At 43.2% G+C, this 27,226-nt stretch overlaps 1 protein-coding gene across 1 annotated transcript in view; it reads right to left on the bottom strand.

The window, feature by feature from the left end:
• Window positions 1-951: 951 nt before the first annotated feature.
• Window positions 952-27,226, bottom strand: part of LOC139464875 (E3 ubiquitin-protein ligase UBR3-like) — a 61,558-nt gene continuing 35,283 nt past the window's right edge. The window contains exons 27-37 of the mRNA XM_071246438.1: window positions 26,946-27,079; window positions 26,141-26,226; window positions 25,362-25,476; window positions 23,704-23,801; window positions 23,010-23,128; window positions 22,167-22,265; window positions 18,245-18,370; window positions 15,879-16,082; window positions 12,697-12,906; window positions 8,710-8,849; window positions 952-7,577 (exon numbers count right to left, since the gene is read on the bottom strand). Of these exons, the coding sequence (XP_071102539.1) occupies window positions 7,460-7,577; window positions 8,710-8,849; window positions 12,697-12,906; window positions 15,879-16,082; window positions 18,245-18,370; window positions 22,167-22,265; window positions 23,010-23,128; window positions 23,704-23,801; window positions 25,362-25,476; window positions 26,141-26,226; window positions 26,946-27,079 (1,449 nt within the window). The 3' untranslated portion in view covers window positions 952-7,459. The remainder of the gene's footprint in view (window positions 7,578-8,709; window positions 8,850-12,696; window positions 12,907-15,878; window positions 16,083-18,244; window positions 18,371-22,166; window positions 22,266-23,009; window positions 23,129-23,703; window positions 23,802-25,361; window positions 25,477-26,140; window positions 26,227-26,945; window positions 27,080-27,226) is intronic.

Genomic DNA, 27,226 nt, shown 5'->3' with positions numbered 1-27,226 from the left:
CTGATTTCATTTTTCTTATCTTGGCCTGCTCTGTTTCTATAGGTTCGAATAGCTGTCCATCTCTCCGAAATAGAGTTAGTTTGGCCTTCGCATCTCTTCGCTCAAGGAGATCTACGACAGATAGCGGATCTAACTGCAATTCTTGTTTTAACCGAGCCAGGCTGTAGCATGGTCTCGACATTCCAGTAACACGTGAGCAATGGATTCAGGTTGATTGCGAGATGGACAAACCTTGTCATAGTGCTTCTTGGTGGTTGACGAGGTCGTCCTTCAATGATCTGAGGCGGTCTGGTAGTAACGTCACTTACGGTGAGGTGCAGAGGGATTGCCGTTCAATCTCGTTCAATATATTTTTACTCAGTGACATATCAATGTTATTTCAATTATCACAATCCGGCTTATGAAAGCTTTTCAGTATGTTTGATCTTCTAAAACAAGCGCTTTATCTGTAAACACAGTCAATAACAACATCATGAGTAGACTCACAAGCTGCAACTGTAAACACTGTCATTAACTCTGAATAACTCGTTTATATCATAAAGTGTATTTCTACTAATGTATTTTGGTATGCCTCGTTTATATCATAAAAATTTACCATTCATGGCCCATAACCGGTGAACCCCACCAGCATATGTATTGTGCAACAAACCAAGACCAATACCAGGGAGAAAGTGGTATTTGAACCAATCCAGTCTGGACCATCAAAGGCAAAGACCCCCTACTCGGGCTACCAGCTGTGACAGTACATAGCCCTGACTAACAGGATCAGATCGCTTGTTCCATGTCATGGTGTCCCAGTCACAGAGATTGAAACTCATTAAGTCAATCACTGGTCAAGAATTCATTATTACAGATGGCTGTCATATTGCCGAGTGTGACATTAAACAACAAATACACAAAATCATAACCCAAACAAACAACACAAATGATGAAGAAGCATGTAAACATATATTTATTCATATAAAGCTGCATCAGCAACATTCAATACAATACACCATGTACAATTTGAAAATTCACATCCGATCAGGAAAGTAATTTTTACACTATCTACAAGTTCACTTTGTAATGAAAAATACAACCCTGCAAAGTCTGGCAAACTCATAACAGTCATACTATTGTGTACATCTTCACAAATCAGTTGCTTCGCAAGACAAACAAATATAACATCATAAAAAACATCTCACCAAGAAATAATTTTGGCCATGTCTTTAGAATGATGTAGAGTTGTTTGGCTGAATGCTGTTTTAAACAGTATTTCAGTCATATCACAGTTGGTCAGCTGCACAAGGGAGGGAAGCTCCATGTTACCACTTTGATGTCGACCACTAGTGAAACCCATGGTGCCAACTAATGCTCATTATTTTGATCAAGATTTGAACCCTTGACCAGTGGATCCTGAGATCTAAGGGAGATAAGTCTACACAGAGATGTGTGTCATATACCAGTGGAGAACATGGGGAGTATTGTGTAGGGAACCCTTTTTCAAATCAACAAACGAGATGGGACAGCAAATTTCCCATGTAAAATATGAGGCCTCTACATAGATAGTGAGGCCTGGAGCAGGGAAACCAACACTTGTGATGAAGAATAAACCACTGGGTTTGATGATGATGTGTCCGTTCAGCCACCAGTGATTGAGAACCTGTCCTTAATAATACCACTGCCATTCGATCATCTCACAATCATATACAGAGTAAAGTGAAAACCATTTGATATTTGGGATGGGGGAAAGGGAGGGAAGTAGGGATATTTTTGAAAAAAATATTCCCTTCCCCCAAACCCTTAAAAACGATAACTTGTCATCAGTTTTCGCTTTAAAAAAGACAATTTGTTCACTGGAAGTTTTGAAAACTAAAGATGTGATTTAGATCCAAATATATCCTTTGGTTTATGGTTTCAAAACACCATGATTTGAAGAACTGACTGAAAAACATATTCTGTCTCACTGACCCCCCTAACACAGAGGAACAAAAGCTTGTAAAAATATGAAACACTCTGTCTCTAAACTGTTTGTGCAAGCCATGCCGTATAGTCTCTTTTCAATTTCTGACTTGAACCAGCCCTAAGAGGATGGTAGTAACTGAGGCAATAAACAAACACACAATTTTGTGAAAAACACTTCAAACATTAAAGTTACTTTGGGGAAAATACAAAATCCCAACTAAAATGAGAAAAAAACATAACAAACTAAAACATTAATCTACTTTTACTGAGTAGATTGTTTGGGAAATCTCCACAGGAAATAAATAGCAGTATGTATATTATGCATATAAAGAAAGAATTATTATCTGCAAACAAACATCTACAACAAAGCTCCATGGTAACACAACCACACGAGATGAGTGATATCATGAAGAACTGCACTTACATAAATAAATATGTATATTTATATGATGGATAAAATTTTTATAAAACACACTTCCCCTGGTTGATATCATAGAAGACCGATGTAGAAAGATGACTGATAATCAGTATAGAAAGATCTGATTAAATAAGCACAAACACAACGAGATGTCCATGAACCAAAGTCAGTAGAGCATAAATCAATCTCAGTAAAATCAAGTCTTAGTTCTCGCTATCGCTGAACAAAGATCTGAGGACATCCCATTACGGGTCGTGTCAGATCCGACCAATCAAAGCGTCGCTTACCATATCATGAAAGTGACAGTCGGAATGTGTTTTCTAATCATGCAAGCACTAAAACGTTAACACAGGGAATTCCGAACGACACTTACGGCCCATACGACTCATTCTGTCAAAATTATCGTCTATCTCTCGCTTCCATGGGATAAACATTTGAACGGAGGAGGCGTTGCACAGTCTTGGGAAGCACTGCCATACAATCGTAGCCATATATCAGACATTCCATGTTAGTTTGTTCAGTTTTCAAAATTTTAAACGAGAACTGTGTCAACATATTTTTCAAGCGTAGTCTGAAATGGAAGTCACCAGGTTGAAACGAGCATTGTAAAGCTCGAGAAAACTGCTTTCTAATTGGCTGATGTCGACGTCTTGTTAGTCATTTCAGTGGTCTGTCAAAGTTCGCGAAAGATCGCTCCGACGTGACCCGTAATGGGATGTCCTGAGATCTTTGTTCAGCAGCAGCGAGAACTTAGATCTGATTTTAATGAGATTGAACACAAATGGAGTGCAGCTATTCAAGGGAGATAGCACTCATGCACCATGCCATTGAAACAATGTACAACATTGTGTCTTTTGATCACAAAAGTGTGATATATATATGTTAATAGCTGCAACAGGTTTGCAAAACTTCAACAATGTATTAAGTAATATAACCACTGGACAGGTTAACTATACATAAAGGACAGGTCATGTATTACAGGGATTGGGGGATTAGGGGGGTCCTGGAAAAAGTAATAGTGAAAGAGGGGTGTTGGAAAAATTTTAGCACAACTATATTGGGTGAAGGAGGCCATTCCAGTTACATCACGGCGTGTTAGCTTAATATGTGAGGAAAGCCCTAAGTGAAGCAGGTCTCAGACATTTAAACTTAGGTGAAACCCACGAGCATGGGTATGGTGCTGACAAACATAGAAACATAATCAGGGCGAACTGGGATTCAAACCTACATTCATAGGTTTCTGGCATGCCATAGGAACGCGACTTGGCACAGCGAATTGCAGCGCCTTAGAAAACTGGGCCACCCATGCCCCCTGGCCTGTAAGTAATCAATCGGGATCAAATAATCCAGTTATTGATATTATGAGCATTGATTCACGCCTTCCGGGTATGCTGAAACACTATCATCCAAGTCTGACCGACCACCTGATCCATTAAGTCGCCTCTTACGACCAGCACAGGTTGCTAGAGACCAACACTAACCCAGAATCCCAACATGGTAGGAGTTTAGGACCCTGCTGATGATAGATTGAGAAAGACAAAGACAGTATTGCTAAGATCAGTGCTGTGATGGTGAATTATAAGCTGGAGCGAGGACAACACAGTGTTCAAAATTATGGGTGTCCTTGAGGTCTCTGCTCTATAGTATTTGAATCTAGAGACCCCATCAATCTCAAATATCCTCCATTATGGTGAACTGGAAACCTGGACTTTCATAATAATAATAATTGATTTGTAAAGCGCCTAATATCCATCGACAGTTGCTCACTGGCCCTGTGACAAAGTTAAAAAGTAATGTCTATGTATACAAGATAGTTTGTGAGAGCTGTCATGCTGCCTTTCATGCTTAATTTTTTACACTGAACACATATGGATACAGGATATTCAAGGAAGAGTCTATTAAAAAATGGGTAGGGGGGGCAGTGTCTTGGAATATATGTACTAAAGATACTATTGGTGGACAATTCAAGGATTCCAAATCAAATGGGGTGTGGGTTGTGGTGGGGGTGAATGTTGGGGTTGGGTAGGGTGTGTGGTGTCAATTGGGTTAGGTGTGGTTTTGGCTGTGTGGTGGGGTTCAGGGTGTCTCGTGTGGTGTGGTGTGGCGTAGCGTGGCGTGGTTCAGGGTGTATGGTGTGGTGTGGTGTGGTGTGGTGTGGTGTGGTGTGGCGTGGTGTGGTGTGGCGTGGTGTGGTGGGGTGGGGTTCAGGGTGTATGGTGTGGTGTGGTGTGGTGTGGTGTGGTGTGGTTCAGGGTGTCTCGTGTGGCGTGGCGTGGCGTGGCGTGGCGTGGCGTGGCGTGGCGTGGTTTAGGGTGTCTTGTGTGGTGTGGTGTGGTGCGGTTCAGGGTTTCTCGTTTGGCGTGGCGTGGCGTGTTGTGGCGTGGCGTGGTGTGGTTTAGGGTGTCTTGTGTGGTGTGGTGTGGTGGGGTTCAGGGTGTCTCGTGTGGCGTGGCGTGGCGTGGCGTGGCGTGGTGTGGTTTAGGGTGTCTTGTGTGGTGTGGTGTGGTGTGGTTCAGGGTGTCTCGTGTGGCGTGGCATGGCGTGGTGTGGTTTAGGGTGTCTTGTGTGGTGTGTTGAGTGAGGGAGTGAGTGAGTGTTGATTGGTGTTGTTTAACGCCCCTTAATGTGGGAAGTGATGCAGGTCTCAGACGTTTACCCCCTTGGTGACACCCACGAGCACTGGTACGGTGCTGACAAGCCTAGAAACATAATTGGATTTCAAACCCACGAGTGAGTGAGTAGTGAGTGAGTCAGTTTGCGAGTGAGTATGAATTGAGTTATCAGATCAGTACATCAGTTTACATGTCAGTTACATCAAGGCCAGTGTCGGGAATTTAGAGGCATCCTGGTATCCTCTAGATTTATTGCTGCAGTGTTTCAATCTACGGCCCCTAATTATTCAACTTTAACATTAGGGTATTGACAAGGGCCCATTGACTTTCAGACTTAAGTTTGAACACTAAAGGTGGGTCAGCTTGATTTGGGCAGAAAACCCAAAGTGACAGTTTTTAGACATTTACCACTTTGGTGAAATCCACAAGCTCTGTGTAGTACTGACAAACAAATTACCGTTTTCTACGTAAGGCGCTCTCAAAATTAGAAATAGGGGTCTCTTATTAGAATATAATTTTGGTGAAAGAGTTGAAAGATCGTAAATTTTGTGGTTTATGCTGACAGCCTGAAATTATACAAAAGAAATGTTTGTGCGTATCATACACAACAGATATATTTTTCCAGAATTTAATTTAGGGTGCATGTAACACACGAGTGAGTATTATACACGAATAAATAAGTCTTGTGTACATTCTTCATTGGAAGGGTGTTAATTGGGATTGTTCACTAGCCAATAAATTAGCAAATATCGCCGTGGGTGCTTATTAGAGCGGGGCAAATATTACGTCAAATACGGTATCATTTTTAGAAGTCGCCACATGAAGGAAGAATCAAAAACTACAACTCCTTCACAAACAGACCCCTAGTCAACACAGATGGTTTGTCTGTATGTCCAATATGGTTAAAATAACAACAGCGTAAAATACAACGCGGGACATCTATATTTCTTATTGATAATGTTAAGTAGGCATTTGTTTTCAATACTTCATGAGCATGTGTATACGAGCCTGTGAAGTATCGACGATTGAATAAGTTAAGTAGAACTAATATTTCTTTCTGAATGTGAAATAGAAAATATCAGTGGTGTTTGGTAAAACTAAAACTAAACATTTTACCTGTTGTGGAAATAAGAGGGGTACAACTTGCAAAAATAAAACGTGGCTGTGAAAAAAATGAAATATAATGGCATTCCAATAAATAAATTGCAAGATGAAACTGATTCTAAATTTACAAGGATGCACAAATAATTCCTGGCATTTTCTTGTCAATTCTCAGTCTGCTCCATCAGAAAAACAAAAATGTCAGTTCATAAGGGGAGGTAATCCACAACGAAGCAGGAGATAACATGCCCGAAACAGAGAAATTCTTCATTCAGCCAAATGGTAACATTCATTAACACAGAATAAGTAAGAGAGTGACTTGGGTTTAAAGCCACTTTGAACAGTATTTCACTGGGATTTACCAAAGCGAAATCCTGCATCTAAACTAACCCTTAGTCTCTTAAAATATATAATTTTGATAGAAACAAATAACTCCATTTGAATTAAAAAGGCGCCCCAATGAGAAGTGGAAAACCTAGACTTGCTTCATTTAGAGCATTTTCATTACAGAAAGGGCTGGACAAAAGGGAAAATAATATGGTTCAGAGACTGAGAGACAGGCTATCCTGCGTCCTATACGCATCAATAGTAAAGACTATGGAGTACATCCACTTGGAGGCAGAATTGTTTATAATGTTTAGGAATGAATGCTGCTATTTCACAAAACTCTGTATGAAATCATTAAACAAATACCATGCACAGTCAAATGCTTCACGATCTTCTAGTGATGGCACTTGTAGATTAGTTCAGTAGGAGAGCTCCATATCTATGTTCAACTAACAGTCTGTGCGTGAATGCACAATACATCTCTTGTGGCAGAGTACTGTTTCAATTCTTGCCATTTCTCTGGGATCCCTCTTTGAACCCAGGACTCCTAGAATTCAAAGCTTTGAGTCCCGTAGACCCACCAAATAAATAACCCAGGTAATTCAGTTCTATCACGGCATGTCAGGTAAGGCTGGAAAGTCCAAACTAAATCAGATCCTAGAAGTTCACCACTTTGTGAAACTTGATCGCAGATTCCTGGTCCAAAAAAATCACACTATTGTACTGATTCCTTATTCTATTGGTATAAGACATTTTTGTCCCATAGGTGTTCATAGTGATTCAGCAATTGCTGAATGAAAATATGTAATATGGAAACATTATTACTCTTACAATTATATGTAAAAGACATTACAATATTAGATGAAAGTAGTGTATTTTGAAGAAAATGAATGACATACTATATACAAAGTTATATTTCCCTAAACACATAAAGCCATTAAGTACCGGGAAAGGCCAAGTTGCCACCCGAGTGGATGCAGGTGAAGGGGTGAGAGACTGAGACAGGTGGATGGATGGAGGTTACAGCAACAATCGGTGCAGGCTAGAAGTTGCAGCCCTAGAGCCTGTCTCGGTGCCAGATCCACTTCTTGCACACTCGGTCAAAGCTGTGAGACAACCACTGCTCCTGGAGGAGCTCATACCGCTCCTTGCTGAGGTACAGGGGCTTGCCTCGTCTGAAACAGTCACAACGCCAGGTAGTGAGAGAGTGAGTGGATGTGTTGTTCATGGCAGCCTGTCAATATAATCCAGTCTGAACCAGCAAAACCAGTGACTGAAGGTGAGGTGAGGTGAAATTGGGTTTAACGTCGCGTCCAAGATTATTTCACTTATATAGCGACGTGCATGCACGTGTGTGGCTGTGTGGGTGAGTGATGCCGATTTATAGTGCTAGCCCACTGAGATACCATGCCACAGTTTTACATAAATACCCTACTCAGACACAGTATACTGACTCCGAGCCGACCAGTCCTTGTTTTGGCCCCTTAAAGCTGAGCGCCAGACGGGGCAACAACAAATACCATCTCTTAACATCTTTAGGTATGACGCGGCCGGGGATCAAACCCCGGTCCTTCCGCCCACGGAGGTGGTCAGTGACTGAAGGAATGAGCATCAAGTACGATGACACACAATAAGGATTTATCTCCAAATAAAGTGCCCTTGGCAGGCAAATTGGGAACGAAATATTATTTTGTTAAGAATTGGAAAGTTTAGACATTTTGAATTTTGTCATTGCATTCAAAGCAATAATTTAATAAGCATAAAATGCCTTTCCTCTTTAGTGGTCCTGTTATCAGTGAAAAGTTATCGATACAAAGTCATAACAACATTACTTAAACAAAATTAATTTGGAATTTTTTCTTGATTTTTTAGAAAGCTAAATGACATTTACTGCAGAGTTTACGCTGAATATCGGCCTTGAAACAGGTCGAGATATATCCCTGCACAATCAGCCAAATCACACATAGTGACCACACAGTCCCCTCCGTGGTCATCTCTCATGACAAGCATGAGCCACTGTAGGCCTATTCTAACCCTACAGTGTACATTAATAATGTTCCATGAAGAAAATGTTCTGGGCAAAATGCTACTTGGAATGGTATTTAAGTTATATCACTGTATGTCATCTCAATGTGGAATGAATGCCCAAAGTGAAGCAAAACGTAGGCATGGCGTTGACAAACCAAGGGTCATTATTGGACCTATGATCAGCAGATCCTGGTACAGTTAAGGGATGCAACTCTTCACAGCATGGTGTTACCCGAAACCACATAACAAGATCGCCAGCTAGGATCTGGATCGACTTACTTGAGATCCCTATCCTCCTCCCCATGCTCGTCCAGGAACACAGACCCCCACAACGTCGCCCGTGGGCCGCGGATGACGATGATGACGCTGGAGTTGACCAAGAGGAAGATGCCGATTCCTCCTCCACAAGTTATGGAATGCTGTGGAGAGAGGGATGTGATGAGAGTGTGGTTTCATGAGAGAGGGATGTCAAGAGAGGAGTCATATTAGAGGGATGTGATGAGAGTGTGGTTTCATGAGAGAGGGATGTCAAGAGAGGAGTCATATTAGAGGGATGTGATGAGAGTGTGGTTTCATGAGAGAAGGATGTCAAGAGAGGAGTCATATTAGAGGGATGTGATGAGAGTGTGGTTTCATGAGAGAAGGATGTCAAGAGAGGAGTCATATTAGAGGGATGTGATGAGAGTGAGGTTTCATGAGAGAAGGATGTCAAGAGAGGAGTCATATTAGAGGGATGTGATGAGAGTGTGGTTTCATGAGAGAGGGATGTCAAGAGAGGAGTCATATTAGAGGGATGTGATGAGAGTGTGGTTTCATGAGAGAAGGATGTCAAGAGAGGAGTCATATTAGAGGGATGTGATGAGAGTGTGGTTTCATGAGAGAGGGATGTCAAGAGAGGAGTCATATTAGAGGGATGTGATGAGAGTGTGGTTTCATGAGAGAAGGATGTCAAGAGAGGAGTCATATTAGAGGGATGTGATGAGAGTGTGGTTTCATGAGAGAGGGATGTCAAGAGAGGAGTCATATTAGAGGGATGTGATGAGAGTGTGGTTTCATGAGAGAAGGATGTCAAGAGAGGAGTCATAGTAGAGGGATGTGATGAGAGTGTGGTTTCATGAGAGAGGGATGTCAAGAGAGGAATCATAGTAGAGGGATGTGATGAGAGTGTGGTTTCATGAGAGAAGGATGTCAAGAGAGGAGTCATAGTAGAGGGATGTGATGAGAGTGTGGTTTCATGAGAGAAGGATGTCAAGAGAGGAGTCATATTAGAGGGATGTGATGAGAGTGTGGTTTCATGAGAGAAGGATGTCAAGAGAGGAGTCATAGTAGAGGGATGTGATGAGAGTGTGGTTTCATGAGAGAGGGATGTCAAGAGAGGAGTCATATTAGAGGGATGTGATGAGAGTGTGGTTTCATGAGAGAAGGATGTCAAGAGAGGAGTCATATTAGAGGGATGTGATGAGAGTGTGGTTTCATGAGAGAAGGATGTCAAGAGAGGAGTCATAGTAGAGGGATGTGATGAGAGTGTGGTTTCATGAGAGAAGGATGTCAAGAGAGGAGTCATAGTAGAGGGATGTGATGAGAGTATGGTTTCATGAGAGAAGGATGTCAAGAGAGGAGTCATATTAGAGGGATGTGATGAGAGTGTGGTTTCATGAGAGAAGGATGTCAAGAGAGGAGTCATAGTAGAGGGATGTGATGAGAGTGTGGTTTCATGAGAGAAGGATGTCAAGAGAGGAGTCATAGTAGAGGGATGTGATGAGAGTATGGTTTCATGAGAGAAGGATGTCAAGAGAGGAGTCATAGTAGAGGGATGTGATGAGAGTGTGGTTTCATGAGAGAAGGATGTCAAGAGAGGAGTCATAGTAGAGGGATGTGATGAGAGTGTGGTTTCATGAGAGAAGGATGTCAAGAGAGGAGTCATATTAGAGGGATGTGATGAGAGTGTGGTTTCATGAGAGAAGGATGTCAAGAGAGGAGTCATATTAGAGGGATGTGATGAGAGTGTGGTTTCATGAGAGAAGGATGTCAAGAGAGTGGGGTTATGATGTATTGGAGAAAACACGCTCATGAGGTTTTGGTAGACAGAGCATGCCCTGCGGAGATGGAAAAACCAAGAGGGCGAAGCCCCCGCGGTTTTTCCTGATCCCCAGGGCATGCTCTGTCTACCAAAACCGAGGGAAAGTGTTTTTCCATACTTAATAAACCGAAAAAAGAAGCTTAAAAACAACATTTATCAACATTTTTATGTTTCGAACATACTTTCCATGAACCTTAGGAAACGCGTGTAAAATATCTGTTGCTGGCGTACAGATCTTGAAAAGGACATTCTAAAAACAAGTGAGGCTAATCAACACCTCTGTAGCCTCGTGGTACACTCACTGGGCTACAGATATGAAGGTTGCGAGTTCGATCCTCAGGAATATAAAGAAAACATTTGTCATTTGATTTTACATTTCATTACATGTTACAATCTGAATGGAAGTTATATAAATAAAATACCCAGGACATTATATAAAATCCCTGGGATATTATATAATATCCCTGGGACATTACAACGTCCCTGTTTATGAGATTTAATCCGAGTGGAAAGTAAAACCTCACAACAGGTTTTAATGCCTATAGAAAGAAGTCTCTTATTTAATAGCGATCCCAATGAATAGGTTTATAAAGAGGGGTTTCAGCTGAGGGATGTGATTAGAGAGGGGTTTCACTAGAGAAGGATGTCAAGAGAGTCGGGTTATGATAGAAGGGTGTCAGCTGAGGGATGTGATGAGAGAGGGGTTTCATGAGAGAAGGATGTCAAGAGAGAGCTACGTCAAGAGAGTGGAGTTATGATAGAGGGGTGTCAGCTGAGGGATGTGATGAGAGAGGAGTCAAGAGGTGTGTCAAGATAGAGGAGTCATGGTAGATGGTGCCATGAGAGAGGAGTCATGGTAGAGGTGTGTCAAGATAGAGGTGTGTCAAGTGGGTGGAGTGTCAAGATAGAGGAGTCATGGTAGATGGTGCCATGAGAGAGGAGTCATGGTAGAGGTGTGTCAAGATAGAGGTGTGTCAAGTGGGTGGAGTGTCAAGAGAGAGGAGTCATGGTAGAGATGTGTCAAGATAGAGGTGAGTCAAGATTGAGGGATGTCAAGAGAGACGCGTGTCATGAAACAATTGTGTCATGCCAGAGATGTGTCAAGCGAGAGGAGTCATGTAGAGGTGTGTCAAGAGAAAGGAGTCATGGTAGATGGTGTGTCAAGAGAGAGGAGTCATGGTAGATGGTGTGTCAAGAGAAAGGAGTCATGGTAGATGGTGTGTCATGAGAGAGGAGTCATGGTAGAGGTGTCAAGAGAGAGGAGTCATGGTAGAGGTGTGTCATGAGAGAGGAGTCATGGTAGAGGTGTGTCATGAGAGAGGAGTCATGGTAGAGGTGTGTCAAGAGAGAGGAGTCATGGTAGATGGTGTGTCAAGAGAAAGGAGTCATGGTAGATGGTGTGTCAAGAGAAAGGAGTCATGGTAGAGGTGTGTCAAGAGAAAGGAGTCATGGTAGATGGTGTGTCATGAGAGAGGAGTCATGGTAGATGGTGTGTCAAGAGAGAGGAGTCATGGTAGAGGTGTGTCAAGAGAGAGGAGTCATGGTAGATGGTGTGTCAAGAGAGAGGAGTCATGGTAGAGGTGTGTCAAGAGAGAGGAGTCATGGTAGATGGTGTGTCAAGAGAGAGGAGTCATGTAAAAGTGTGTCAAGCGAGAGGAGTCATGGTAGAGGTGTGTCAAGAGAGAGGAGTCATGGTAAATGGTGTGTCAAGAGAGAGGAGTCATGGTAGAGGTGTGTCAAGAGAGAGGAGTCATGGTAGAGGTGTGTCAAGAGAGAGGAGTCATGGTAGAGGTGTGTCAAGAGAAAGGAGTCATGGTAGATGGTGTGTCAAGAGAGAGGAGTCATGGTAGAGGTGTGTCAAGAGAGAGGAGTCATGGTAGATGGTGTGTCAAGAGAGAGGAGTCATGGTAGATTGTGTGTCAAGAGAGAGGAGTCATGGTAGAGGTGTGTCAAGAGAAAGGAGTCATGGTAGATGGTGTGTCAAGAGAGAGGAGTCATGGTGGAGGTGTGTCAAGAGAAAGGAGTCATGGTAGATGGTGTCATGAGAGTGAGACAATATGATTGAGGATTGACATGAGAGAGGCTTGTCATGAGATGCATGACATCATAGAGTGGATGTCATAAGAGTGGATCTCAGAAGTGGGAGCTTCTTACCAGCTTCAGGTTTAACACCAGGCTTAACCTACCTGAACACACTCGTACACCATGCCTTCTTTACAGCAGTTGTCACGGAAACAGAGGAAGTGTCCGCACATGAGGCAGATGGTTGGGTCGCGGGGCACCTTGTTGCACACTGCACACTGTTTGTTGCGATACGTCTGGAATATCTTGTAGTACTGCGCTGGCAGCTCCACCAGTCGCGGCGTGAACCACGTCGGCTGCTTTACCAGGAAGAACTGGACAGACAAATCACATACTGGCATACTGGGACACATTAACACCAAATATTGTCTACTCACAGTAAATTCCAGCTGGCATAGACTCAAATATAATATTCATACAATGATCCATGACTTAAAGGGGCACTGATCTAACGCAATTCTCCGGACTGGTTGTCGCCTTTGTTATTGTTTATTCCCCGTGAGTACCCGGATGATACGCTACGCAGCTGAGCGTGACCAGAGACTGGGCTACCGTCTGCAAGGACAGCTAAATAAACTTGGAGGCTGGAGGCAATATTTGTTTTACGCATTTTTGAACACTGATTGGTTAACTGTGATCTATACAGATTTCGACAAAGGGCGCATGTTAATTAATTTCTTCAGCCTAAACAAACAGACAAAAAGAACGGCGGAGCTCATCGGATGTCGTCATTTGGAAATACACCTGATGGTTGTTGTTTAATAATTAAAAAAAGTATCCATGCAGTGAAAGCATTTTCGGATTTCGGATTGAGTCGATAATACGATTACTACTCCCTTGTTGTCATCCACGTTTTCTGGTATAACCCTACACTTGTGTATTTGTCGTCATTCACTTGATGCTCAGTTAATGAATTTATTACGGGTATAATTAGTGGTAGCACCACTTAGATTACCTGACAAAGGTTCCCATTTGGCGTTTATTGTGTCTGGGGTAATTATTCAATCTAAATACGGGTTTGAAGTGAGGTGAAATGTGTGTTATGTAATATGCACGTGGCAGCCCAGCAAGAGGTGAATGATCAGTTGATTTGCTTTTTTTGTAAATTAACGGATCGTTCCTAGTCATCAAAGGATTAACAGACAATACGTTGATTGATTAATCACTGTTATCTTGCACAGTGGATATGTCAAAAGTGTGTGTTTACATGTCTAGGTTTACTAAAACAAAGGGAATACTCATATCATGGCGTGGAGTGCCGATGTAAAAACAACATACTTTGTTCAAAGGGTTAACTGATAATACGTTGATTGATTGCTCATTGTTATCTATCACTCAATGGATTTTTTAGGAACCGTGGACGTTATGAAAATAGTTGTCACGTGGGCTTTCTCAGCCGACCCTTGAGACTTGACACCTATGTGAAACACCTGAAACAAACTAAGTGATCAGTTGAGAAACGAACACGGGTTATAATTATCCCGAAACGATATAGATCTTTTAAAATATTTGATTGTTACAGAGACACGTGACATCGTATAAGTTTCTTTGTACAGCTGCAGACGAGTAGGATAGTGTTCCTTTGTGTGGATGTTCACGGATACATTCCTCGAACAAGGAAGCTGCCTAAAATTTATACACATATTGTTTTCCTTCATTTGCTGTAGCATTGAACCGATTCATTCTTGTTCCTCTACATCTTGTTTGGGAAATTCTTCAATGCGCGATAGACGTTGTTTTCACAAGTCTTTTCCTTTGTAAGCGTGTATATATTACCGTCAATTTGTAAAATGTGATTCTCTCAGGCAATTTATAAAATGTGTAAATATTTCAGGCATTTTGACTGAAAAATCTGTCCAGATTGACTAAAATTGATTAAGACTATCCAACGGGCCTAAAAACATCACAACAGATTATTTTGTAGGATGAGAAGCCAAACAACATAGAAATGTACTTTTCAACGTAACATTTTCAGTCTCTTGGTGATGACATTAAACATCAAAATGTTTGGAATTCGTTATCATAATAATACAGATGGAAATGTTTTTCAGTCACTTTGTAAAATAACTGAATATTTAGGCGTTTAATAAATTTTGAAAATGTTACACATTTTGACAGTAAAAAGATATACACACTATAAAAAAAACAATGCTCAGGTGAAATATTTACTTTGTGTTGCAAGTCAAAATAGTGTAAACGAAAACCGCAAAATTACCAAGCAAGTGACATATCAAAACTTCGTCATCATTACCGATGCTACCCACAAAGATACCTACATTTCCTTATTATCTCGAAAACTGTATTTCATTTTGTTGATCAATGTGACCATACGCCCTTATTACTACCCATAAAAATGACTAATGCGCTTACGAATGGCGCAGCAGAGGTCGCGAACTAGTCTAGATTTCTGCTCTTCATCCGGGTACTCACTGGGAAAAAACAATAACAAAGGCAACAACCAGTCCCGGGGAATTGCTTTAGATCAGTGCCCCTTTAACATCATGACAAGTATGGGGTAGTGGGAAGCTCTTTTAACCCAGTGAGTGAGTGAGTTGGGTTTAATGTCACTTTGAACATAATTCCAGTTATATCACAGCGTGTCAGCTTTAAGTGGGAGGAAAGCCTGAAGTGACGCAGGTCTCAGATATTTACCACTTTGGTGAAACCTGCGGGTATGGGTGTGGTGTTAGCAAACCTAGAAACAAAATCGGGGTAAACAGATTCAAACCCATATAGAAATCATAGATTTCCATCAATCGAATGGAATGCGAATTGTTGCACATCAGACAACTGGGCTACTCGTGTCCCCTTTTCTGACCCTGAATCCCCACTTGGCTGCTAGTTTACAAACAGATCCCACTGTACATTCCCAATTGATAAACCTTACTCATTAAAGCAGTCGACCCGTAAATATCCAGGTTAGAATAGGCCTTCAGCCACCCATGCTTGCCGTAAAAGGCGACTATGCTTGTTGTAAGAGGCGAGCAACAGGATCGGGTGGTCAGGCTCGCTGACTTGGTTGATGCATGTATCCCAAATACGTAGATAGATGCTCATGATATCAATCACTGGATTGTCTAGTCCAGACTTGATTATTTACAGACCACTGTCATATAGCTGGAATGTTACTGAGTGCAGCGTTAATCAGAAAACAGACAAAGAAACAAACAAACATTTAAGCAGTCAACTTCATAATTTATATCGCCATTGGCCTCATCATGAAATATGGGAGCTAGAAGCTTGGCTAGTGAATACTGCATCAATGACAGGCCATCTGTAAACTCACTTTCCCCTCGACAGGTCTCATGCCGATGAAGTTGAGGAGGTCTGTACACCAGGCCCTGGTCAGCTTAAGGGGCTCACTGACCGCCCAACTCACACAGGCTGTTGTGTTCACCTCCCTGGCCCCCGCCCCTGCTGCCGCCCCCGCCTTGCTCTGGTTCTTCTGTAGGCCCAGGTAGGAACTCAGGAACTGGAACTCCCACTGGTCCTGGTAAAAGTAAAAAGTAAAAAGTAGATGTTAGACTAGTCAGTAGGTAAACAGTAGATGTAGGAATAGTCAGTAGGTAAACAGTAGATGTTGGACTAGTCAGTAGGTAAACAGTAGATGTTAGACTAGTCAGTAGGTAAACAGAAGGTGTTAGACTAGTCAGTAGGTAAACAGTAGATGTTAGACTAGTCAGTAGGTAAACAGTAGATGTTGGACTAGTCAGTAGGTAAACAGTAGATGTTAGACTAGTCAGTAGGTAAACAGTAGATGTTAGACTAGTCAGTAGGTAAACAGTAGATGTTAGACTAGTCAGTAGGTAAACAGTAGATGTTAGACTAGTCAGTAGGTAAACAGTAGATGTTGGACTAGTCAGTAGGTAAACAGTAGATGTTAGACTAGTCAGTAGGTAAACAGAAGGTGTTAGACTAGTCAGTAGGTAAACAGTAGATGTTAGACAAGTCAGTAGGTAAACAGTAGATGTTAGACTAGTCAGTAGGTAAACAGTAGATGTTAGACTAGTCAGTAGGTAAACAGTAGATGTTAGACTAGTCAGTAGGTAAACAGAAGATGTTAGACTAGTCAGTAGGTAACAGTAGATGTTGGACTAGTCAGTAGGTAAACAGTAGATGTTAGACTAGTCAGTAGGTAAACAGAAGGTGTTAGACTAGTCAGTAGGTAAACAGTAGATGTTAGACTAGTCAGTAGGTAAACAGTAGATGTTGGACTAGTCAGTAGGTAAACAGTAGATGTTAGACTAGTCAGTAGGTAAACAGTAGATGTTAGACTAGTCAGTAGGTAAACAGTAGATGTTAGACTAGTCAGTAGGTAAACAGAAGGTGTTAGACTAGTCAGTAGGTAAACAGTAGATGTTGGACTAGTCAGTAGGTTAACAGTAGATGTTGGACTAGTCAGTAGGTAAACAGTAGATGTTGGACTAGTCAGTAAGTAAACAGTAGATGTTAGACTAGTCAGTAGGTCAACAGTAGATGTTAGACTAGTCAGTAGGTAAACAGTAGATGTTAGACTAGTCAGTAGGTAAACAGTAGATGTTAGACTAGTCAGTAGGTAAACAGTAGATGTTAGACTAGTCAGTAGGTAAACAGTAGATGTTAGATTAGTCAGGAAAACAAAATAAAGATGGTTTAATTTGGAACAGAATATATACAAATTATGGTAATAAGTCATTCGGAACCGGTATCTGACAGACAATTCAGATTTTATACAAATGTTTTGGTCTTATCAAGAAACCTGAGAAAACATTAAAACGATTGAAAAATGATTAATATGAAGTCATCGTGCTACATGTAGCAGTTGATATGACTTGTCTGCACAGTCTGAAAGATCAAGTGTATTTCAGTGTTGAGTCAATCTCCAGGAGAGTGGCCCCCTAAATCACACCCACCTGTGTTGAATCAATCTCCAGGAGAGTGCCCCCTAAATCACACCCACCTATGTTGAGTCATTCTCCAGGAGAGTGACCCCCTAATTCACACCCACCTGTGTTGAGTCAATCTCCAGGAGAGTGGCCCCTCAATCACACCCACCTGTGTTGAGTCAATCTCCAGGAGAGTGACCCCCTAAATCACACCCACCTGTGTTGAGTCAATCTCCAGGAGAGTGGCCCCTCAATCACACCCACCTGTGTTGAGTCAATCTCCAGGAGAGTGCCCCCTAAATCACACCCACCTGTGTTGAGTCAATCTCCAGGAGAGTGGCCCCTAAATCACACTCACCTGTATTGAGTCAATCTCCAGGAGAGTGCCCCTCAATCACACCCACCTGTGTTGAGTCAATCTCCAGGAGAGTGACCCCTAAATCACACCCACCTGTGTTGAGTCAATCTCCAGGAGAGTGTCCCCCTAAATCACACCCACCTGTGTTGAGTCAATCTCCAGGAGAGTGTCCCCCTAAATCACACCCACCTGTGTTGAGTCAATCTCCAGGAGAGTGACCCCCTAAATCACACCCACCTGTGTTGAGTCAATCTCCAGGAGAGTGGCACCCTAAATCACATCCACCTGTGTTGAGTCAATCTCCAGGAGAGTGGCACCCTAAATCACACCCACCTGTGTTGAGTCAATCTCCAGGAGAGTGGCACCCTAAATCACACCCACCTGTGTTGAGTCAATCTCCAGGAGAGTGGCACCCTAAATCACACCCACCTGTGTTGAGTCAATCTCCAGGTCAAACAGATTGTGTTTAAGGAGAGCGGCCATCCTGAGGAAGGGGAGGCAGAACTCTTGTAGCGAGTCTTCCACGCTGTGCGGCGACCACACGCTCTGGCAGATCTGTAACACAACATGCTCTTAACATTCCAACACTGTAATCATGTACCTCAACAATACTGACCAACTCCCTTTCCTGAAACTGGCCTCTCCGGAATGAGAAGAAATTACTACACTCACGGCTGGTATACTAACTTGACCATGAACACTGGTATAGCCTCCTACAATCCCCCCATCTACACTCGAGCTGGTATACTGTGGCATACTAACTTGACCATGAACACTGGTATAGCCTCCTGCAATCCCCCCATCTACACTCACGGCTGGTATGCTGTGGCATACTAACTTGACCTGAACACTGGTATAGCCTCCTACAATCCCCCCTTCTACACTCACGGCTGGTATACTAACTTAACCTGAACACTGGCATAGCCTCCTACAATCCCCCCCCCCTTCTACACTCACGGCTGGTATACTGTGGCATACTTACTTAACCTGAACACTGGCATAGCCTCCTACAATCCCCCCCCCCCCCCCCCCCTTCTACACTCACGGCTGGTATACTGTGGCATACTAACTTGACCTGAACACTGGTATAGCCTCCTACAATCCCCCCCCCCCCCCCCTTCTACACTCACGGCTGGTATACTGTGGCATACTAACTTGACCTGAACACTGGTATAGCCTCCTACAATCCCCCCCCCCCCCCCTTCTACACTCACGGCTGGTATACTGTGGCATACTAACTTAACCTGAACACTGGTATAACCTCCTACAATCCCCCCATCTACACTCACGGCTGGTATACTGTGGCATACTAACTTAACCTGAACACTGGTATAGCCTCTTACAATCCCCCCATCTACACTCACGGCTGGTATGCTGTGGCATACTAACTTGACCATGAACACTGGTATAGCCTCCTACAATCCCCCCATCTACACTCACGGCTGGTATGCTGTGGCATACTAACTTGACCATGAACACTGGTATAGCCTCCTACAATCCCCCCATCTACACTCACGGCTGGTATACTAACTTGACCATGAACACTGGTATAGCCTCCTACAATCCCCCCATCTACACTCACGGCTGGTATGCTGTGGCATACTAACTTGACCTGAACACTGGCATAGCCTCCTACAATCCCCCCTTCTACACTCACGGCTGGTATACTAACTTAACCTGAACACTGGTATAGCCTCTTACAATCCCCCCTTCTACACTCACGGCTGGTATACTGTGGCATACTAACTTAACCTGAACACTGGTATAGCCTCCTACAATCCCCCCATCTACACTCACGGCTGGTATGCTGTGGCATACTAACTTAACCTGAACACTGGTATAGCCTCCTACAATCCCCCCTTCTACACTCACGGCTGGTATACTAACTTAACCTGAACACTGGCATAGCCATAGCCTCCTACAATCCCCCCCCCCCTTCTACACTCACGGCTGGTATACTGTGGCATACTTACTTAACCTGAACACTGGCATAGCCTCCTACAATCCCCCCCCCCCCCCCCCCCCCCCCCCCCCCCCCCCCCCCCCTTCTACACTCACGGCTGGTATACTGTGGCATACTAACTTGACCTGAACACTGGTATAGCCTCCTACAATCCCCCCCCCCCCCCCCCCTTCTACACTCACGGCTGGTATACTGTGGCATACTAACTTAACCTGAACACTGGTATAACCTCCTACAATCCCCCCATCTACACTCACGGCTGGTATACTGTGGCATACTAACTTAACCTGAACACTGGTATAGCCTCTTACAATCCCCCCATCTACACTCACGGCTGGTATGCTGTGGCATACTAACTTGACCATGAACACTGGTATAGCCTCCTACAATCCCCCCATCTACACTCACGGCTGGTATGCTGTGGCATACTAACTTGACCATGAACACTGGTATAGCCTCCTACAATCCCCCCATCTACACTCACGGCTGGTATACTAACTTGACCATGAACACTGGTATAGCCTCCTACAATCCCCCCATCTACACTCACGGCTGGTATGCTGTGGCATACTAACTTGACCTGAACACTGGCATAGCCTCCTACAATCCCCCCTTCTACACTCACGGATGGTATACTAACTTAACCTGAACACTGGTATAGCCTCTTACAATCCCCCCTTCTACACTCACGGCTGGTATACTGTGGCATACTAACTTCACCATGAACACTGGCATAGCCTCCTACAATCCCCCCATCTACACTCACGGCTGGTATACTGTGGCATACTAACTTAACCATGAACACTGGTATAGCCTCCTACAATCCCCCCATCTACACTCACGGCTGGTATACTAACTTAACCTGAACACTGGTATAGCCTCTTACAATCCCCCCTTCTACACTCACGGCTGGTATACTGTGGCATACTAACTTAACCATGAACACTGGTATAGCCTCCTACAATCCCCCCTTCTACACTCACGGCTGGTATACTAACTTAACCTGAACACTGGTATAGCCTCCTACAATCCCCCCATCTACACTCACGGCTGGTATACTGTGGCATACTAACTTAACCATGAACACTGGTATAGCCTCCTACAATCCCCCCATCTACACTCACGGCTGGTATACTAACTTAACCTGAACACTGGTATAGCCTCTTACAATCCCCCCTTCTACACTCACGGCTGGTATACTGTGGCATACTAACTTAACCTGAACACTGGTATAGCCTCCTACAATCCCCCCATCTACACTCACGGCTGGTATGCTGTGGCATACTAACTTAACCTGAACACTGGTATAGCCTCCTACAATCCCCCCATCTACACTCACGGCTGGTATGCTGTGGCATACTAACTTGACCTGAACACTGGCATAGCCTCTTACAATCCCCCCATCTACACTCGAGCTGGTATACTGTGGCATACTAACTTGACCTGAACACTGGTATAGCCTCTTACAATCCCCCCTTCTACACTCACGGCTGGTATACTGTGGCATACTAACTTGACCTGAACACTGGTATAGCCTCCTACAATCCCCCGATCTACACTCACGGCTGGTATGCTGTGGCATACTAACTTGACCTGAACACTGGTATAGCCTCTTACAATCCCCCCATCTACACTCACGGCTGGTATGCTGTGGAATACTAACTTGACCTGAACACTGGTATAGCCTCTTACAATCCCCCCATCTACACTTCCGGCTGGTATGCTGTGGCATACTAACTTGACCTGAACACTGGTATAGCCTCTTACAATCCCCCCTTCTACACTCACGGCTGGTATACTGTGGCATACTAACTTGACCTGAACACTGGCATAGCCTCTTACAATCCCCCCATCTACACTCGAGCTGGTATACTGTGGAATACTAACTTGACCTGAACACTGGTATAGCCTCTTACAATCCCCCCTTCTACACTCACGGCTGGTATACTGTGGCATACTAACTTGACCTGAACACTGGCATAGCCTCCTACAATCCCCCCATCTACACTCACGGCTGCTATGCTGTGGCATACTAACTTGACCTGAACACTGGTATAGCCTCTTACAATCCCCCCATCTACACTCACGGCTGATATGCTGTGGCATACTAACTTGACCTGAACACTGGTATAGCCTCCTACAATCCCCCCATCTACACTTCCGGCTGGTATGCTGTGGCATACTAACTTGACCTGAACACTGGTATAGCCTCTTACAATCCCCCCTTCTACACTCACGGCTGGTATACTGTGGCATACTAACTTGACCTGAACACTGGTATAGCCTCTTACAATCCCCCCTTCTACACTCACGGCTGGTATACTGTGGCATACTAACTTGACCATGAACACTGGTATAGCCTCCTACAATCACCCCATTTACACTCACGGCTGGTATACTGTGCTTGTCATCATCTTCAAACAGCCGACTGAGACTCAGCCTGGTAACGATGTGGCTCAGCATTCCCTCCATAGTTTCAACCGGCACCTGGAACACATGAATCAGGCGATAGTGTCAATCTACACTCGCTCAATTGGAATACAAATCTCTTGTCATGGCATCGCTTATTTTGTCTCTTTAAAAACTCTTGATCCCAGTACTTCATAAACAGATTTCTTTGAACTTAATACAATTTATGGTAACAATCACAATATGATAGTGGGATGTCAGTTTACATGTGTGGTTAATGGCAGCGCAGTTAATGTACTAAATATATGTGTGTTTGTGTGTGTGTGTTTTTTTATCTGTGTATGTGTGTATGTGTATGTTCATGTGTGTGTGTGTGTGTATCTGTGTATGTGTATGTGCATGTGTGTGTGTGTGTGTATCTGTGTCTGTGTGTGCATTTGCGTATATGTGTGTGTGTCCGTATCTGTGTACGTGTGTGTGTATATTCATGTGTATGTGTGTGTGTCTGTATCTCTGTGTGTGTATGTGCATGTGTGTGTGTCTGTATCTGTGTATGTGTGTGTGTATCTGTGTATGTGCATGTGTGTGTGTGTGTGTGTATCTGTGTATATGTGCATGTGCATCTGCGTGCGTGCGTGCGTGCGTGCGTGCGTGCGTGCGTGTGGGCGTGTCATGGATGTGTGTGTCATGGATGTGTGTGTGTGTGTGTGTGTGTGTGTGTGTGTGTGTGTGTGTGTGTGTGTGTGTGTGTGTGTGTGTGTGTGTGTGTGTGTGTGTGTGTGTGTGTGTGTGTGTGTGGGCGCGACATGGATGACAACTCACATGCTGGCCCTTCTTCCGCCACGCCTCCCGCTCCTCTGGGGTGAACTTACAGCTGATCACAGACATAGCTTGGATATATACAACATTGTACAACATTTGCACGAGGAAGTCAAAGTGTTCTGAAATGGAGAAAAATACAGCTACTACAACATACTGAAGTCAACATTATTCCCATGCTTTAAAACACAGATCTACAACAGAAATGGCAGAATAGGGATAAGGGTTAACATGGTTTGAAATTATCTCTTTTTGCAAAGTAAACATATGTTACAACTAATAGTCTTTCAGATAGGAGTTTCAACTGTGTTGTGGAAAAATCCAACAACAAGACTCATCTATTCATATTGTTTGTTTGTTTGTTTGTTGTGGGCCAGACAAACAAGTGATTGACATGATAATCGATTTACGTAATTGGGATTCAATGTGACAGTAGCCATCTCGGATTTGTAAAAGTTGTTTCAAAGATTACAATAGTGATACATGGCTGATATTAATGCTTCAAAACATTTTCCATGTGGCTCTCAAATTCGCAGAATTTCAAGAACAGTGTAGTCTTTGTTGATGAGAAAATATATTTGAGTCAAGGTTTTTAAATTAAATATCAAAGCAGAACAAATGTTACTGTCATGACAAGTCTCCTTAGTGAACTAAAGAATTTTACCCACGACATCCCGAGACAGCTGATTTTACCTACCTTCTTTGATTGTTGCGGGTAGTGTCAGGATTAATTGAATAAGTAGAGACGTCGCATCCTTCAGCAAGAGTGGGACGTCTTTGTGGAACACAGATATGCTGGAAAATATAGTAATCATGTGACTGTCATCTGACTGTCATGTGATTCTAGTGTTCATACTTTCAAGCCTATGGTTATCAGTATCTAATTCACAAGGACAGCCTCGTCTAATTAACAGTAAATTACTCAAAATGTTAACAGTTTGATTGGAGTTTCTGTGACAAGATGATTACACGTGCTTCCAACAGTTTTTATTTTTCACACTTTAGTCGCATTTTTGTACAGGGTTGCCAATGGTTACATTTTACATGCAAAAGGCAAAAATAATATAAAGTTGCTAAGACGGATCTTGAAAGTGTTGGCCTTCTCGTGAAATCATACAAATTAAAAAAATAAAATGTAGGTTTACAATAACTAAAGGGGGACAATGCTCCTCTGTCTGTTACACATGTTCAGTATCGGTTTAGACTTTGTAATCAAGGCCCCGTTCCACAAAACGAACTAAGCACTACGACAACCATAACTTCCATTCTCTAACCATCTTCCCAAGGCAACAGCGTTAACTCACTATAAAAGTCCAGTTTCCACCCTTGCCGAACAATGCTGGACTTCCAGACTTACATTTTGGCTGGTCTAACAAGTCTATGCATACTCAAATCAAAATCACGTAACAAAGTAGACATCCGGTTCGTAAACAACACAGATTTCAACATTTCGGGTGACTGCAGGATTTGCAATGCATGTGTACTGTCAACTGGGCGTTGACATATATTTTGTTAATCTTTTCATGTTTTTAATCAAGGTCCCCAAGTGATTGGATGCACTTCGCGAGGTAAGACCCGTTTTATTACAATATAAATCTTATCGATCAGATCGTCTTGACTGGGCACCGCCATTTTGTTTGAAGCAAATGCAGGTAATGTGAGAGGTGGAATCTGATTGGTCAATAGAAGGGACATAGAAAGGACATAACTCCATAATAGCCACTGGTGGTGCTACTAAAAATTCAAGAATAGTTCGGCATGGGTAGAAAATGGACTTTATAGTCAGTTAATGCTCTTGCCTCGGGAAGGTGTTCTCGAACATACACTTATGATAATCGTACTGCTAAGTAGGGCTGGGACGGATAACTCGGGTACGGGTGGGTACTGAGTAGGACCCGGGTACCCACAGGACTACATGGACCCATGGCTAGTCACGTGATATATGGTTTAATGGCAAAAATCTAAAACTCAATGGTTACGCTACAAGTCACTAATGTTCGCATTTCTTTTTGACAATGCACCCATTCCTTCTGACTTTTATATGTTTGAATAAAGATAAAACTTTAGTAAACTTCACTGTATGTATGACCAGATCATTTCACACGTGTATCTAATTACATTTTGCCAGGGCTACGGTCAAACTTTTCCCAATCAGACAGTTTGTTCCTATCTCTTGAGGCCTACAGTGGGTACCTGGGTAGGGTCGGGTAATAGGGGGTTAGGATGTTAATTTCTCTATGTAACTGTTAGTCAGATATACATAAAATAAATCTGTGTCTGAATGACTTGAATCAAACATGTTGGGACTGTCAGTTTGTGAGGGTCTAGCTGACCTTTAAACACATTCATGCTCACCTTGTAGATTCTTCCGACAGCGTGACCCCCGTGATGTGGGCCCAGAGGTCGGTGTAGGGAGTGGGGCGCATGGTGAGGATCTTACTGTGCAGGCTCAGCACATGCATCAGGGGCACTGAAAGTGGCAAACACAGAAGTCTCCATGAATTTACTTGTTAGGCTAAAAAAATAATAGTCTTGGTTCATCATAAAGTCTTCCGCAAGTTTTATTTGTATTTCCATTTAAATTTTTTTTAAATATCCTAATACTTAAAAACAATGTGATCCACTATGGCACACAGTTACTTCCCTTTACATGCACACTGCTTTACTGCGCATCTCGTGTTATGGTTATGGCGGCAATAGGAGTTTGTATGCTTGTTTATGTAGGGAGGCCCTTTCCAGGTTGATGTTACACAACTGTTTATTTGGTTACATACTAATTTGAACAACCAAAATAAAAATATAACACCGCCCGCCCGCCTGCACTCTATGTTTAAAAGTCATTGCCTGAGAACCAATTCTTTTTTTTCTTTAAGCCTTATTTACTACACAAACACTTCCAATATATATGTCTCTGTTGAAGTAATTGTTTATTTGTTGTTTAACCCTGCACAGAACAATATTCCCAATACAACTGAGATTGGATCAGACAATTCAGTAGTGTATATAATAACCTCCCATGCTGCCAGGGTAAGATGACACACAATCAACCAAGTCACTGATTCAATTAGTCTTCTCTTATGACAAAGAATAGAGTGGTGGGCGCTCACAGAGGCACCAGGAGGGTAGATACTCACAGAAACAGTTCTTCTTGGTGTAACCCTTGCCCTGCTGGCTGTCCAGGGACCCCCCTCTTTGAAGGAGCTCGATTTCCAAATTGGTTCTGAAAACAATAGGAGTGACGATGTAAAACCACATGGCTTCTAAGATATCTGACCTGAGGACATAGTAGACTAAATCCTCCCCACTGAACTGGAGACAGAGCAGACGAAACCCTCTCAACTGAACTGGCAACAGAGAAGACTGAACCCTCCCCACTGAAATGGCGACAGAGAAGACTGAACCCTCCCCACTGAACTGGTGACAGAGAAGACTGAACCCTCCCCACTGAACTGGCAATGGAGAAGACAAAACCCACCCCACTGAACTGGCAACAGAGAAGACTAAATCCTCCCCACTGAACTGGAGACAGAGTAGACTAAACCCACCCCACTGACCTGGTAACAAAGCAGACTAAATCCTTCCCACTGACCTGGTAACAAAGCAAACTAAATCCTTCCCACTGAACTGGCAACAGAGAAGACTAAACCCACCCCACTGAACTGGAGACAGAGAAGACTAAACCCACCCCACTGAACTGGCAGCATAGCAGACTAAACCCTCCCCACTGACCTGGTAACACAGCAGACTAAACCCACCCCACTGACCTGGTAACACAGCAGACTAAACCCTCCCCACTGACCTGGCAGCATAGCAGACTAAACCCTCCCCACTGACCTGGTAACACAGCAGACTAAACCCACCGCACTGAACTGGTGACAGAGACGACTAAATCCTCCCCACTGAACTGGAGACAGAGCAGACAAAACCCTCCCCACTGACCTGGCTACAGAGCAGACGAAAAGCAGGACACTCTCCGAGGTCTGTGAGTGCGAGAAGACCTTGAATACTGCGTGTGTAGCATTAGTCAGATCCTCCATCACATTGCCCATCACCCGGGTCAGGTTGGCCGAACCCTGAAACAACAGATTACACTGGGTTACACAGGGGTCTTGGGGTGCTCAAGGTATTCACTGACACTGACATGGTTATTTTCTCTTGTCTGCTGTTGTATGGTGCAGTCAGCAATATTCCAGCTGTCTCAGTCAGCCTGAAAATAAACA

Source organism: Haliotis cracherodii, unplaced genomic scaffold (assembly GCF_022045235.1).
Source record: "Haliotis cracherodii isolate W230 unplaced genomic scaffold, xgHalCrac1.p SCAF_17, whole genome shotgun sequence".
Lineage (NCBI taxonomy): Eukaryota > Metazoa > Mollusca > Gastropoda > Lepetellida > Haliotidae > Haliotis > Haliotis cracherodii.
Note: the sequence above shows the minus strand (reverse complement) of the source record. Positions and strands in the feature narration are given on the sequence as shown.